The sequence below is a fragment of the Pristiophorus japonicus genome, chromosome 5 (genome assembly GCF_044704955.1).
Source record: "Pristiophorus japonicus isolate sPriJap1 chromosome 5, sPriJap1.hap1, whole genome shotgun sequence".
Taxonomy (NCBI): Eukaryota; Metazoa; Chordata; class Chondrichthyes; family Pristiophoridae; genus Pristiophorus; species Pristiophorus japonicus.
The window spans coordinates 101,496,494-101,512,663 of NC_091981.1; the positions used below are offsets into that span (position 1 = coordinate 101,496,494).

At 37.6% G+C, this 16,170-nt stretch overlaps 1 protein-coding gene and 1 long non-coding RNA gene across 7 annotated transcripts in view; one reads left to right on the forward strand and one right to left on the reverse strand.

The window, feature by feature from the left end:
- Positions 1-5,134, forward strand: part of snx10b (sorting nexin 10b) — a 68,422-nt gene extending 63,288 nt beyond the window's left edge. For all 3 annotated transcript variants that reach the window (XM_070880813.1, XM_070880811.1, XM_070880812.1), the window contains 2 exons: positions 1,054-1,263; positions 1,645-5,134. In XM_070880813.1, coding sequence (XP_070736914.1) covers positions 1,054-1,228 — 175 coding nt within the window. In that variant the 3' untranslated portion in view covers positions 1,229-1,263; positions 1,645-5,134. The remainder of the gene's footprint in view (positions 1-1,053; positions 1,264-1,644) is intronic.
- LOC139264408 (uncharacterized) overlaps positions 1-14,974 on the reverse strand; it is a 35,809-nt gene extending 20,835 nt beyond the window's left edge. For 2 of the 4 annotated variants that reach the window (XR_011593341.1, XR_011593339.1), the window contains exons 1-2: positions 11,038-11,201; positions 1,026-1,211 (exon numbers count right to left, since the gene is read on the reverse strand). This is a non-coding gene — a long non-coding RNA (uncharacterized lncRNA). Of the gene's footprint in view, positions 1-875; positions 1,212-11,037; positions 11,202-13,821; positions 13,934-14,447; positions 14,517-14,923 lie in introns of those variants that run through there. The other 2 variants (XR_011593338.1, XR_011593340.1) reach the window with 2 other exon arrangements.
- Between the last annotated feature and the right edge of the window lie 1,196 nt (positions 14,975-16,170).

Below are 16,170 nucleotides of genomic sequence, written 5' to 3' on the forward strand. Positions count from 1 at the left end.
CATGCAGGAATGGAGACCATAGCTTTTTCTTCCGTGCCCCCTGCACAAGGATACTATTACTGCCGTGCCTGAATTCAGCTAACCCAGCATAAACTGGAGATTGAACCTGCTTTCTGGCCTTTTCCTGGTTAAGCTACATACTGCTTTAACGGACTGAGCTGTTGAGGAAGCACTGATGTTTTTAATACACCACTATAAAACTATTCTTTGTAATGAGCAGTATAAAACTGGAAATTTTCCTTTACCTGTAGTACCTGCAGAAGTTGAACTAAAGGTTTCAACAGCTGCTGTTGTTTTTCCTGAATCTTTTGGGCCGAAATTTCCCCCCCCTTTTTTAAAAAAAAAAATGTCCGTTACTGCCTCTCGGAGGCCTTTCCGTCCAGGGTGTGACCCGTCCACAATTGACCCCGGGCCAGGGGAGCCGCGCCCCATCTTTCCCTCCCGGCATGTCAATCCCTTATCGCCCGGTGGTAACCTCTTTTGTGCCTCGTGTGGGGGATTTGCTCTGGGAGCAAGGTCGGCGCGAAGCTGCAGGTGGCTGGGTGCTGTGGCCGTCCTTAAAGGGGAGGGCATATCACCGTGACCACCATTTTGTTTTAATTATCTGCCGATTCCAAAGTCGGCCCGACAATGGTGGCCACTGATTTGGCCAGCCAGGCACCCCCTCTTAGGTGTGGGACTGCTGGGCTGGGCGAAATCCTCCCTGGTGGCCTAGTGGGCGCCACGGAGGGCCTCACAGCATTCCTCCCCTTTAAGTGAAGGGATGTTGCGACATGTCCGCGTTGCGCTGATGGACACCGCCCTACTACCATCTCCAACAGCGGCCGAAAGCATAGGCGGCTTTTTTTGATTTAAAAAAAAAGCCCAATTTTCCACTTCTTTTCTCCGCCCTCCCCTCCCCCCCCAAAAAAACACCGGGTGGTAATGATTCGAATTAACTGCCCGAAGCGGGGCGGAGGGCAATTTCTCTTCACCCCCACCCCCCTTGTGTATTGCAGGCTATTCATTATATTTAAAGAAAGTACTTAAGGTGATTTTCTTTTTGTGTTGCAGAGTATTGCAGATCAACATCCTCCTTTCAGATAGCCGACTGCACCTCTTCTTGCAAACACAACTAAACCCCACAGAGATTGAGGCGTGTGTCTCTGGTCTGACTGACTACACGGTTGCTGATGCAGTTCATAGGCATGCCACTTCCAACCGAAGGTTCCCTGTAGAGGAAGCATAGAAAGTAAAGATCTGTTAAGCTTTAAACTGAGAAAGGTATTTCATATGATGCCTCATTTTGTGTTTTTAATCCAACGTAGACATAATTTTTTTTAAAAACGTTGTTAATTGACTGAATTTTTATAGAGCTGTGACAGCTCATCATAAAGAGCTGCCCACACCTACACACTGAATTAATGAATGCAGTGGAAATTCAATTATCTGCATTCTGATTATCTGAATTTCATTTTGTTAGACTTGGGTTATTTCCTTCTAAATTATCTAGCAAAAAATATCAGACTCTACTCCAAACACCTAATTAAAAGACCAAATTTCCTGTCTCTCTGTGACTGGAGATAATTAAGGTTCTCCTCTGTTACTCAGGCTTTAACTGTGTTGTAGAAACCAATTTCCTCTTTATTATTTTATTTTCATCAGCACTTCATCCTCGGGGCTTGGAAATGGCAGCAGTGACAACAACGTGAAGTCGTAAAAGATGAACATTGCGGGAACCTGTGTGGTGGCTCATTTTCTGCTTTGGACATGTGTTCAGAATCTACAGACCAGACTGCTAGTTATCCAAATGTAGACCTCCAAATGGACCTCATTCGCAAAAGAAATTTGTGGAAGATCAGTGTTTGATGCAATGTTTTTCTTTCAAGACAGGAAAATCACATTTATTTGTGGCTACAGTGAAAACTGTTCAGTTAACTTTTTGAAATGCTGTATTTTCAATTGGAACTTCTGGGATAAAGGTCAACAGAATAAATGGTTATGAAATGAGTTTTTAAAAACAAAAGCTAAATGTAATTGGAATATTAAAATATATTTATGCATATTTTTTCTAAACTTGACTCCTAACTAGTCTCAAACTTGGATTTCTGAGGCCTTTATACAAGAGCTGCTATTACAAGAAAACATTGGTGATGCACAAGGAAAATGTCATTGAATCATACATAAATCACTCCTGTGCAGATTTTATGCTAATTAATCACTCATTGTCAAGATTTAATAACATGTTTGCCACAGAAACTTGATTTTTGGGCTGTGAATTTAGCTATACTTGATTAGGATAGAAACATAGAAAATAGGTGCAGGAGTAGGCCCTTCGAACCTGCACCGCCATTCAATAAGATCATGGCTGATCATTCCTTCAGTACCCCTTTCCCGCCTTTTCTCCATATCCCTTGATCCCCTTAACCGTAAGGGCCATATCCCTCTTGAATATATCCAACGAACTGGCATCAACAACTCTCTGCGGCAGGAAATTCCACAGGTTAACAACTCTGAGTGAAGAAGGTTCTCCTCAACTCCGTCCTAAATGGCCTACCCTTTATCCTAAGACTATGTCCCCTGGTTCTGGACTTCCCCAACATCGGGAACATTCTTCCTGCATCCAACTTGTCCAGTCCCGTCAGAATCTTATACGTTTCTATGAGATCCCCTCTCACCCTTCTAAACTCCAGTGAATACAGGCCCTGTTGATCCAGTCTCTCCTCATATGACAGCCCAGCCATCCCTGGAATCAGTCTGGTGAACCTTTGCTGCACTCCCTCAATAGCAAGAACATCCTTCCTCAGATTAGGAGACCAAAACTGAACACAATATTCCAGGTGAGGCCTCACAAAGGCCCTGGACAACTGCATTAAGACCTCCCTGCTCCTATACTCAAATCCCCTAGCTATGAAGGCCAACATGCCATTTGTGCCTTTACCGTCTGCTGTACATGCGTGCCCACTTTCAGTGACTGATGAACCACGACACCCAGGTCTCGTTGCACCTCCCCTTTTCCTAATCTGCCATTCAGATAATATTCTGCCTTCATGTTTTTCCCCCCAAAATGGATAACCTCACATTTATCCACATTATACTGCATCTGCCATGCATTTGCCCACTCACCTAACCTGTCCAATTCACCCTGCAGCCTCTTAGCGTTCTCCTCACAGCTCACACCGCCACCCAGTTTAGTGTCATCTGCAAACGTGGAGATATTATACTCAATTCCTTCATTAAATCATTAATGTATATTGTAAAGCGCTGGGGTCCCAGCACTGAGTCCTGCGGCACTCCACTGGTCACTGCCTGCCATTCTGAAAAGGACCCGTTTATCCCGACTCTCTGCTTCCTGTCTGCCAACCAGTTCTCTATCCACGCCAGTACATTACCCCCAACACCATGCGCTTTGATTTTGCACACCAATCTCTTGTGCAGGACCTTATCAAAAGCCTTTTGAAAGTCCAAATACACCACATCCACTGGTTCTCCCTTGTCCACTCTGCTAGTTACATGGAAATTCACTGTGTAAAAATCCTAAACAGCAGTAAATCTCTTTATTGATTATAGCTTATGTTGAGTAACCTTGCACTGTGCTCCATCAAAACATCTTGTTTTTAAAAAAAATCCAAGCTCAAAATATTTAACACATACAGCTTTGCATCTTTGAACGTTAATGACATAATGCTGGTCATGCTGTTTACTGCGCACTCAGCTGAGTTTTATCTTGGGTACAATGCAAATTTAATCTTCAATGTAGAGCAATTGTCCATTTGATTTAGTGATCTGAAGACTTATTTTAACTATAGAAGAAAATTGGTTGTGGTGACTGTCAATTTGGCTCTGTTCAGAACATTTACTGTTGCTCCTTACAACAATTATTCTTAGTCATCAAATTGTTTAAGTACCCCAGTAGCAGATAGTAATTCCATTCCCTCCTGACCAGGAAGATAGCCAGATCGATTCCTGGTCTATATTTAATAAGCTGGTCTCTGCTGCGGTGGAGATGGGGGTGCTGCAATTGGCCTAAGCACTCCTAGGCTGGAAATTTGGCCTGGCTTCCTGATTCTGCTAGCTAGCCACCGCTGCTAGAAGTACATGGCAGTATTGAGTCATGACAGAATTGGGCACTATTCTGATACTCTTCTGAACAAATAGCCAGCTGATAACTGATCCCAAGCTTTCACATGAGCATGGTTATGGTTAAAGTAAGAGGGTGCCCACTGCTGGTGGAATCTTGACCTTGCAGGGAGCTAATATCTTTATGGAGGGGAGAAAATTGATTGGGAGTGTGTTGGAAGTTAGCCTTTTTTTTAAAAAAAGAATTCCCACCAGCATTCATAAGTTACTATTTTGAATATAAAGTGGCTGAATGTGCAACTTTAACATTCTACCCAAATATATAATATTTTAATAAATGATTTTCATGTTTTGATTACGGATTTAAAAATAGCTTATTTATATCTTGTGCTCTGTAGCTCTTGGTCTTTGAACCAGTATAAGCTCGAATAGCCCAGTTTATTTAGCTGCGTACCGGAAAACAATTTACTTTGGACTTCTTTCTCATCCTTATCTTATCAAGAAAATTGACATGTTCAAGAGAAACAGCCACTACTCAGATTATTTTGGTTACATTGATTCCTCTGTATAGTGTAGAAATAAATCATTTGAGTATTCTAGTTGGTACTGGTGAAACTGGGTTTAATGCCGAATTGGATTTTCTCGTTACTAAAGAGTACACTTTAACAATGCTCAAATAATTATTTTTCATTCTGCTAAATTATGCACAAAAAACTTTATGGAGCTTAAGCTCTGGTGTACATTTTACTAAAAGGGTCATTATTTGTCGTCTCGGTGCTGTGAATCTGCATTTTTTTTTATAGCTGCAATTTGTTATTTATCATGTTGGCCATGAAGGTGCTGTCTGAGAGAGCTGGCAACTAAACTGTCAAACTAAACAGTTTTGTCAAAAAATGTTTGGTCAGTGGGGGGAAAAAAAAGCTGGAACCTCACTAGATACCTCATGGTGTGCTCTACTTCACTTAATTTGTCTAATAGTGTGTCCACTATAGAAACCTTTCTTCAAAAGTCAATTATTTATGGAATTGTGCACTATTGTACTTTTTATTTTAATAAATTTGTGATTTGTGAACTATTCTGATTTACAAAACCCTATAGGTATTGATGATGATCTGCATGATGCATGAAATGAACCCGCGGGAATTCTTTCTATCCGGAGACTGAAGTGGTGGAATACTTTGTGAAGCAAAATATGTGTAAAAGCTTAGGCTGTTCACAAATGTACATGGTTAATGGCAGGAAAACCGAATCTGCAGCATCATGTGAGCTATGTATACAGGTTCTGTCTTACTCTCCCAGCACTGCTGTAGGCCATTAGCACCCAGTTTGTCAAGAGGTCTGTTCTCCCTGACCATCTGGTATTGGGTAGTTATGAAAGTCTTTCTGGGTTGTCTAGACCAATTAAAGGACTGTGGTACTACTGCACCATACATTGCTTGACAGCTCAGTGGGCTTTAGATCGAAGTCTAAATGCTGTTATGAACTTAAGTTCCTTGACTATAAATTGCCACCATGTTTTTTTTTATGTAGAACTGATTTTCTGTTGAAATAACATGGAAGCAGAATTAACAGAGCTGACTTTTTTTTTTCCCTCGCAGGGATTCTCGGTTCACCCAAAATGGTCAGTATGTCTGTAGAATATTCCATGCATCAACTAAAACTGAAGTACAGAATAGTACAGAAAATATTTCTAGGACTTTCACTTTTTTTGCAGGAACCATCAGGATTCAATCTGATATTTTATCTTTGATATGTTTGATTTGCATACTTGCACATATCGGCATTGAGATATTCAGAATTTTTTATTTTTAATAAAAGTGCACAGATGAAAAAAGACAATTTGATCTTTCAAAGCTCATCCTTCTAAAACATTAATTCTTCTGTCATGGCATCTAATTGTATTTTCAATAACGAGTGAATTTTGGCATTTATTGTGTTTGGTAGATCATTCTGATCATTTATTACTGAGATATTTATTGATATTAGTTCAAAGGTCATTTTTTGCTTTGCTTGCTTTTTCTATCCTCTGATCTTATAACCTGAGTTTACTTTACCTGTACCATTTTTTATATTTATACTTTTGAGGCCACACAAAGGACTTTCTTCCTAGACTATAGATAGAGTTTCTGCTACTTTGCCTGAAATCGGCCAAATCAGCACAAGATTGGAGAATTACAAGTGCAAGTTGCGTCCAGCACAAATCTTTTCTGTTGGTTGAAAAAAAAATCATGCTGGACGATGGTCCTGCCCACAAAACTGTCCACTCCCTCTGATCAAATTAATCACCATGGTGAGTTTCTGCGAACTGTGCCTGTTTGCGGCCCTTCGAGGAGGCTCTTAAAATTGAGCTTTATATTTAAGAGCAACTAATGGGCACCTTTTTTTAAAACTTTTAAAATATTTAATTTACTAAAACTGATTAGTGTACACCAATGAAACTATTAATGGTTCTGTATAGTTTTTTGCAAGTAAGTTATTTAAAATCAGGCTACTCATGGGTGGTGGACTAGACACTTATTAAAAATGCTTATTTTTTGTGATCGACCCATTTCCAGTTGCATTAATAAAACTGCACCAGGTTATCACTCTTAAATACATCAAGCAATATTTATTTAGGAGAAAAAAAAACAATTGCATTCTAAAATGCTGTGAATATGGAAATGAGTGAATGGAAACTTGAACCGTAACTTCACTTCCAAAAATTAGCGCAATGTGTGCCCGGATTGCCGATTGTGCCCAAAGTGGAAATTTTACACCCTAATCTTTACTCTTGGCTTATTCCCTTTACACTTGGGATCAGTCTAATGCATCTACATTTTTTGTAGTGCAGTAACAAAAATGTGGTTTGACTTCTACATTTTATAGCCATAGCATAACTTTTGTAATTTGTATTTCAGTGTTCTGATTACATAACCTAGGTTTTTTTAAATTTCTTCACTGCATTGGACAATTTAAGTGAGTTGTTCATTTCTACCAGATTTCTTTGTCTCCCTGTACCCATTCAATATAATTCAATTTGCTTATCTCTTACATTATTTTCAATCTATTCTACTTTTATTAAATCTCCACTGCCATTTATCCAATGCCAATAATCAATTTGAATCCTTCTGCAAATATTTTGCTGCATTCTCTGACTCTACTGATCTGCCTAATTTCTTCCACTGAAAGTTTGATCATCTATTGGCTGCTTTCAGCATCTGGGTCATTTATGTAGATTGCTTCTATTGGTAGCCAAGAAATTACAAATTTAAACAGATTCACTGAATAAGAATACACTCTTTAACTTTTTAGTTGGTAGGAAGGCTTACACCAATTGATGTATATTGTGCAGTGGACATTCACAGATGGCTAGCAAAATGATTGCTGTAATCTGGGCTCTGCAATGACACACACTCCATATATTATGAGTAATTTAAGTCACCATATCGTGGAAATTAAGTGAAATAATTGGGAAATTGCACTACCTGATTCAGATACTATCCATACTTAATGTTGAATATTCAAGTTGTGATGTCCTAAGTGAACAAAAGATGGCAATGTGTGTGTATATATATATGACCAATTCAGATTCTTAAATTGATCAGAAAACAGTAACTGGGTTATCTTACTGTTGCTGATTAATATAGGACAAGTTTTTTTCCTATGTTAATTTTTAGGGATTACAGTACTTTAGTTTCATCAAATACTTTGAAACATAATTTCATGCTTCTACACAGACCACAATTTGCGAGTACATTTTTATTAGATTTCAAAGCAATATCCTTGTTTGCATAAAAGCTTTTACCATGGCACGATCAGGAAACAAACCAAAAGAGATGCACCATACATAACTTTTATTTCTTAAAATAACCTGATGGTGTATTTATCTGTAACTAGCTAAATTTCCATAGCTCTAGGACTGATATACTAATATTTAATATTCCAACTTTGTCATAATTCTATATTTATTTTTCATATATATGGGGAGATATCTTTCTCTTCTCTTCTCTTCCCCCCCCCCCCCCCTCCCCCCCAAAAAAGTGTGTTCCTTGGTTATCTGAACACTAAACACTGCACCATACAGGACATGCCTAGGGACATTGATTTTTTTTAAAGTATGAACAATGGTGAATGTTCTTAACCAAATCAGATGTCCTATTTTTTTTTAAACAATGAAAAATATCCATAGGTGAGAATGATGGAAGCCTGTGGAAAAGCTGAATTTGGTTTCATGTTCTGAAAATTAAGTAATTTGTAGTACATTTCTCCTGTCTATATATATTCGACCCTCAAAAAATGGAAGGCTGCATTTAGATTTCATTGCTTATATAATGTAGTAGGTACAGCAAGAGTTGACTGGTCTGGGCAAATTTGATCAAAGGTATCTGCATGGATGACCTTTCTGAATATAGTGATGACACTTATCAGCTCCAATCATATAACGTCGAAGTGAATGCCACAATGCTGCAATTGTGAAATATTAATGAAGTTAATAGATTACTTTCGATGAGATTGAAAATGATAACCACAAAGAACCAGGTAGGAGTTTATTGAAGGACATTCTCTCAACTACCATAATTTGTTGGGCTCCTTTTATAGATTTGTCAATTGGGGAAATATTTGATTGCTGGAAGAATATGGGGAATGTGATGTGGAAAGGTGTGCATTGCAAATGGCTTCGGATACAGCATTTGTCAGGTTTCTTGCCATTGAGTCAACTTAATTTAATCTCCAGTTTTATTTTTACAAGGTTTTGTATAGATTTCTGGATGGGGCATGCTTGCTGTGTGATTTGAAGTCTGTATCCTTTGAAAATAGTACCCATTGGACTGTGTGAAAAAGATGGTATGGCAGGGAAGACCTGATTGGAGGAGTAACAAAAAAGGCAGGAGCTGGTACAGAGTGTAAAATCTTGTATTCATGACAACTGAGCTGACATTTTTTTGTTAAAATTTTTAAGGAAAACCATGTTACTAGATTTTGCTGCAGGGCAATCTCTTGTATCTAACTTGCGAATTTTTTTTAGTGCCCACCGAGTGTAGTTTTCAGGGTATTTTTTCAGTAATTGAATCAGCTTAAAGTAGTACCCTGTGATAACGCTCTGCACAGAATCACTCACCCCCTCCCCTTCCGACTGTAAGCTCAGTCGTGACTTAGTTGATCTTTAGTTACCTGATAAACCGTGCCTGAGGCTCAACATGTCAATGCAATCTTTAATCCGTCTAAAATATATGGAAAATAAAATAGCATAGTTTTTATATTTGGTATCTTCCTCCACCAACTCCCTGCCTTTTTTTGTTACTCCAATCCGGTCGCCCCACCTTATTCGCATAGTGCAATGGGTCCCATCTTCAAAAGATACGGACTTCAAATCTCACAGCAAGTATGTCCCATCCAGAAATATATACAAAACGTTGTAAGATTTAACCTCTCAGTTTTATTTAACAGTTGACTCAACATCAAGAAACCTCATAAAATACTGCAATAATTAATTAAAACGCCAAAAGAGATGAATGGAAGATCAATAAGCCACCAGTGTTGAATTTCTGTGTCCACAGGTTTGAAGTTCTCCAGTTTTACCTCGCAACTCCGTCAATTAGTAAGGATCCAAAATTGCCACCACAAACTATGTGCCATTTAAATAAACGATAACCCCAGGGTAATGCTTCACGGTAAGATAGTCGGAAGTACAGTCCGGAATTTCCTGTGTTTGGGGTAGCGCCTCTAATTGTTAAAAGATTAATATTTTTTGGCAGGCGTAGCCCTTTCCCAGAAGGAACCGCTTTATTTGGCCAACTATTTACACACCCATCAGCTTTTATCCTGGTATATGTCATCCTGTTCACCGCAGATTTACTGTATTAGATGTTGTATAGTTAGTTATGTTAATGTAGAGTTTGTTGGTCCTTTTTTGAGGATCTCCATGAAGTTGACGCCCCCCCCAGCAGTGGTCCCTAACCCTAATGGTAGATTACAGGACTATTGCAGCGAACCAGATAAGTCGTAATATGTTTGCAACTCGACTTTATTCTGGTTATAATTCACTGTTGGGTTCTTACACGCTAAGGAAACAGATATAATGGGAAATAACGCTCAAAATGAATCGTTTTGCAACCATTTGTCTTGCAATAAACTTTCTAAGGGAAACTATTTTTAAAATTTGTTGCAGGATTGCGGCAGGTTTAAATGTAAAATATTGAATGGGTAAAACAGTTACAATGGTTAAAAGCATTGACCTTTTTAATTCCATACAACCTCTTAACCTATGTTTTGTACCTGCCGGTTTTAAATCCAAATGACCTACTGAATACACCGCGACACTTTATAAACATACCAACACACATGTAAATAAAACAAGTTCATAATTGGAGACGATTAAAACTAGTAATTCGGCACAGCATACACTAACATTAGAAATGAGATTAAGTATCAACTGAATTTGATTATTACACTTGGTAAGGATTTAACTGATATCACTTTCAGAAAAACTTATTTTAGGACGAAACGCTACTCCAATTCTATGTTCATTCATAATCTTTTAAGCGATCTTGCACAGTTCTGCCTTTCAATAACCATTTGGATTACATACCCTTCACTTTGGTAAAATGCCAGAAACTCTCAACACCTAATGGACATAAATTGGAGTAAGGCTCGAATGAGATGTTTGTTGCACATATTCCGGAGGGAAACAAACTGATGAAATTTCAACATACCTTTTTAAAAAAAAAAAGTTAAATCATACCATGTAGTGGCCCTAACAACTCTCAGGACCAGCATTATTGTTGCAGGACTGTAAATGACTCATAATATAGGTGTTTTGTACTTGAGATATTTTCTGAATCAATGGTATGAAAAACACATTCTTTCAACAGCATTGAGCCATCATTTCAGAAATATATTTTCCTCTTACGAGAATTAAATTAAAATAACATTTTATAATTATGATTACAGCAACACATAATACAAACATAAGCGGAATATAGCACGAGAACGGTGTACCTGTCTGTATAAATGTCCCAGATAATTCTCACCTCAGTCAAGGCCTGGACCCTGGAACTAATGGATAAAAGTTCTGGATTTTCTCGGAAATATGGATTTTTTTTTTGTTGCAGCAATGCTTTCTCTGGCAGTTTATTCCTAAATGCTGTTTGCCGATGCTGGTGGTATTTCTGTGCCAGTTTCTTTTACTGGCAGGTAGCAGTAACCCGGCGCCGGTAACCCATAGCAACCGTTGTAAGAGCCAGCCAGAGGCAGCAGCCAGCATTGCTGCAGCAGACACAACAAGCACTCGGCGGGGGTGGGGGCAGGGAGGGGGCACAACACAACAACCCCTCCTCTGCAATAACTTCCAACGACTTGCTTTTATGGTTTAAAAATAAACTAGGGATTAGTGCGAATATTTGTTTTAATTATACATTAATGAATCTTGTAAGTGTCTGGGAAATCAAAACCTAGCTGTATTTATAAATTCATCCAACAAAGTAACAACAATTAAGATAACATTTGCAAATTTAGCTGGGGTGGAAACGCATATAATGTATATTAATATAGATAAAAGTATAATCTATGTCTGGTTTTAAATAAAATAAGATGCATTTACAAGGTTGGATGATTTTTTAAAAATGTTTTACTATTTGCTCTAACCGTTAGACAAATCAAACTTTGGTGAAGAGTTGCACAGAGCAAAAAAGCTCTTCTAAATTACTGCAGTATACTCTGCTTTACAATAAATATTCTGTTATTTGATTGTGGCTGTTTGTTTCAATAATCAGAACCACTGAGCAGATGGTAAAGTAACTGGGTATACATGAAAGGGGCGAGTTCTCCGCATTAATATAATTAAGCTATTTTTTATAAAGACAGGATTAACCACTTTCTATTAGTCTTTTATTGTATCTTTGTTATATGTTGTGAACAGTATCCATTGATTGCAGGATAAAGCAGTAAGCCACCCTCGTTTTCTATATTATCTGGTAAAACGGCCATTCTATATCATCTCCTGTTATAATTAGGCAGATCTTGGGATTCAAAGGAGGAATACACACACGGCCTCTGCAATTGTCTTTGAAACCACAAATCAGCCTTCTTTGTTAAAACGTTCCTGCAACTAGACATAACCAATAATTGGGCCAGAGTTAAAGAGCAAAACTCTCTGAAATAAATAATCTGACATTTGCTTAAAATAAATCAACGTAATTTAAAATCATCTAATCTATTTCAAGCACCACCTTCCATTTTAAATGTATTTTGTTATTATGCGATTTTTCCCTGAAAAATGGACTTGCATATTGTTTCAAACTCATCTGCAAAATGGTGAAACACTTTTATGCTACATATGCTATTATTTTCCTTCCTTGTAAAAAAAAATTTAAAAAATAAATAAAACGACAATGGGATTTTAGGTTCATTACGTGCAAATACCGGACGCTTATGCAGAGGCGAGTTGTTGATAGTAAATAGCATCCACTCCATGCCATTCAGCACCGGGCTGTGAGAGTAAACGTGTTACCAGTGCACGGTGTAGTTGGTGCCAACTACTGTAAGTGGAAAGGTCAGTATTAAGCAGCACTGCGTGCCCATCTCTCACGTTTACAGGGTGCTCCAGTGATGAGCAATTTGTGTCTGTCGGCTTCAAAAGATGCATTTATTTTATAATGTGAACAGCTTTGTGTTTACTGATACCGATTTCTTCGGATTCCCAAAACATAATCTGGTTTTGCAAAACGCCGTGGAAGGCAATCACTGTTTCCATGCCATAGCCACGGATAATATCTAACATGCACTACTCACGAATGCAATTGTTTGCTCAGTTAATCTCTCTGGACAAATAAACATGTATGGCCTTAATTTGTTTTAGCATAATATCGTCTTAAAAGAAATCTCAATTGTGCCAAATCGAATTGAGCTTTGATGCACTTCAAAGGAATGACTGCAGATACGGGTTGCCTTCATTTTATATATTGCGTACCTTGGTGATAAGGATTTACGTGACAGGAAAAACAGTTTTATTTCTCATATCTGTCGGTAAAACAACAGATGCTTCGGTGTATATATATGCAATGTAAGATTACTATGCGTGTAGAATATCAAAACATAAAATCAGGTACATTCAATTAATTGAGTAATTCAAATGATGTATACGTGACATATATACATTTATAGATTTTACATTTGGTACTTTTAAATAAAATGCAGCGTTTATGAAAACTACAGTGTAATGTTCTTTGAAAATCTACTAAATATTGACATGTTTTGTATAGCTTACATTCTTTTGTACATTTGATCACTATTTATCATAAACAGACCAGCCATTTGATTTTCTTGTATTAAATGATTATTTTGTGGCGATATGTGCAAATTCTAGTCTATTCTTTCATTCACTGAACACGTCATCTTTTGGGGTGTCACGTTTGGTCGAAGAATGTGACACTTTTAAAACGCGGATTTACATTGTATACGTATTCAGTAGAAAAAGGGGATAATGCATTCATTAAAGAGCTATATAGTAGTTTTTAACGCAGCTAAATTTTGATTTCTAGAGAATGTGACACTGAAGTTGCTTATAACAATGAGTGTATCAGAATCGATTGCAGCAATAGTGGGTTAATTAGGGGCGAATTGAGATGGTGTGTAATGCCCTTATATTGCCATTTGCTTCTATGAGTTGCAAATGTTGTAGGTTTGCGAAATTGTTTTATGAAGTAAGCCCAGAATTTGCTGGGAAAGTAACGGCGAGTTCAGAGTAACAAAAAATCTTTAGTGCCCAGCACCTTCTGCCTGTACCTGACTTTCTCCTGCTGGAGGCGCTGGGCGATGTTCAGAGAAATACTCCAGCACTGCTGTATTACATACGAGTTTCTGTAAAGTAACATCATTGATCACAGTGCCTTTTGTGCTGAAAAAAAGTAGAGTTTACAACAATGTTCGGGTAATCTATTGCCCAGGAAAAATACGATATTTCAAATATACACTTTCAATTTTTATTTTCTTTACCCTTTCAAGCAATATATCAATCGCAGGTTTTTCTGCACTATTTCCGAAGTTATGACCGTAACAGTTATTGATTTTCTTAAATTATTGTTATTGCATTAGCACTTTATACATGTTTTTAATTGATTTTACAATATTTTTATAGCTCCTATCATATGAATCACAGTCCGTATTAGAGCTACCTATATTAGGTGATGAAGATTTCTTTGAGGGGATCACGTTGCGCATGCGAGCTTTTTGGTTCGTGTAAATCAAGACAGGAAAATCGGTTTTACTGATTAAAGATATGAACTGATTTAATTTAATCTCTTGCATGTAGAATAACATTATGCGAGGTCTTATTTCTTAGCTCTTCTGAACGTCACTGTTTCATCAAATCGAGTTCATGAGGTTAAAACGCACAAAGGAAACACATTTACCTGAAGCTGGGCCAGGGAAAATAGGAAGCGCCAAAAGTAGTAGTCATTACAGATACGCACCACGAAAATGTATAACTGCCTGTGTGAATTTGTGCCCTTAACTTTACAATTACAGCATTTTGAGTGTTTAAACTAATTTAAATTGGTCAATTAAATCAGTTGAAAATGAGCCTATTGAAATTGATGTAGGCATGTAAACTGGCTTTGAGGCACTACCTCCCTAATGAAACACTGTAATGAAAACAACCAGCTGTTCATGGTGCACTTTTCTCTTTATTGATCCTTTGAGAACTGTGGCAGCATTTTCCCACATTTAGAAAAATGTTTTAAAATGTAAGCACACTTCACCCATCTTATGGTTAATTTAAGTTTATTTTAATTTATATAAAATTCACTAAGTATCATATCCTCAGATGAGGCCTGTTTAAACAGGGTCTATGGTTCTGTGAAACACAAAGGAAATTATTCAGTTTCACCTGGTATGCCAAGCAGATCCAGATCCATTAAGCTGCTAGCCTGAGAGTTGGGTGCAGATTATTGCAGCAGTGGTGGCACACCTGGTATAAGCTTGCTTTTTAATTGGTGTATTATACTGTCATTTTAGTTTGACCAATGACTATAGACTCCTCCAGCTGGTGATGCAGAACAGTACAAATTTGCATTGTATTCTGAAACAACCTGTAGGGTAACTTCACACAACTTCGGTTTAGTTTGGCCTTTGTTCTTTTCCAAAGTGCAATTGTCAACTATGGACAAAACCCCCACAAGAACAATATATCAATTCACTCAAATACTGTACCACACATACCAGCTGCTGAACACAATCGTCACCGTCAGACTTAAATGACTGACTATATAATGAACCAAGGCAGAAGCATGATTAGACAGCAATGCTCTCTCTTTGCATTCTAACCTCTAGGTCGGTAAGTTAGGCTTACTAACGAATCGATTTGATGTGTCAGGCAAAACTGATCCATTTTAAATTTCGGGGATTAGTCTCACTTTTAGTTGACTCTATACCTTTTAGCTGGTTTGTATAGTTCAGTTTCTAATTCATCCAAAAAGGTGTTATACAAGCCTCCTCAGTATGCACCTCAACACCCTTCCCCCAGTGATTGAAGACACTTTACAAGTAACCACAGCATAAAATAATACATCTGGCTACCACCATTTTTATTTTGGAACAAGAAACTTATTTAGTAATGGGAAAAATGTAAAAATAAATTCTGATAAAACAAATGCATCCTTGTGAAAGAATATGTGTAGATTTAAGTTCAAAATAGTTCAAATTGAAATTCTGCAGTTTTAAAATAAAGTATGAAACAGCTTATTTGTGACGATGAATGGTGTAGTCATTAAATCAATAGCTTTTGAGAAATGAACCTCTAGCACTTTCTAACCTAAAGAATTATCACTATTTCATTTGTTCGAGTGCTGTAAAGGTTAATATCTGAGGTATGTTATGATAGAAAAAGGCAACATTCTTTACTGACATTTACCATTTGCTGCAGCAGATGGTCTTTCCTTAAGTGGTGCTTTTTGTGCAATAACAAAAGCCAAAAGGCCTCATTGAAACACTGTGTCATGAAGTAATGGAATATGTAGGGTCTTGGCTGGAAATACACAATGAATCGAGAAGGTTTTATGTAATTAATTGACCAGTCTTAAATAGTTACTGTGATGTAAGGAATTTGGAACTCATTAATTTGGGTCCTGACAGTTT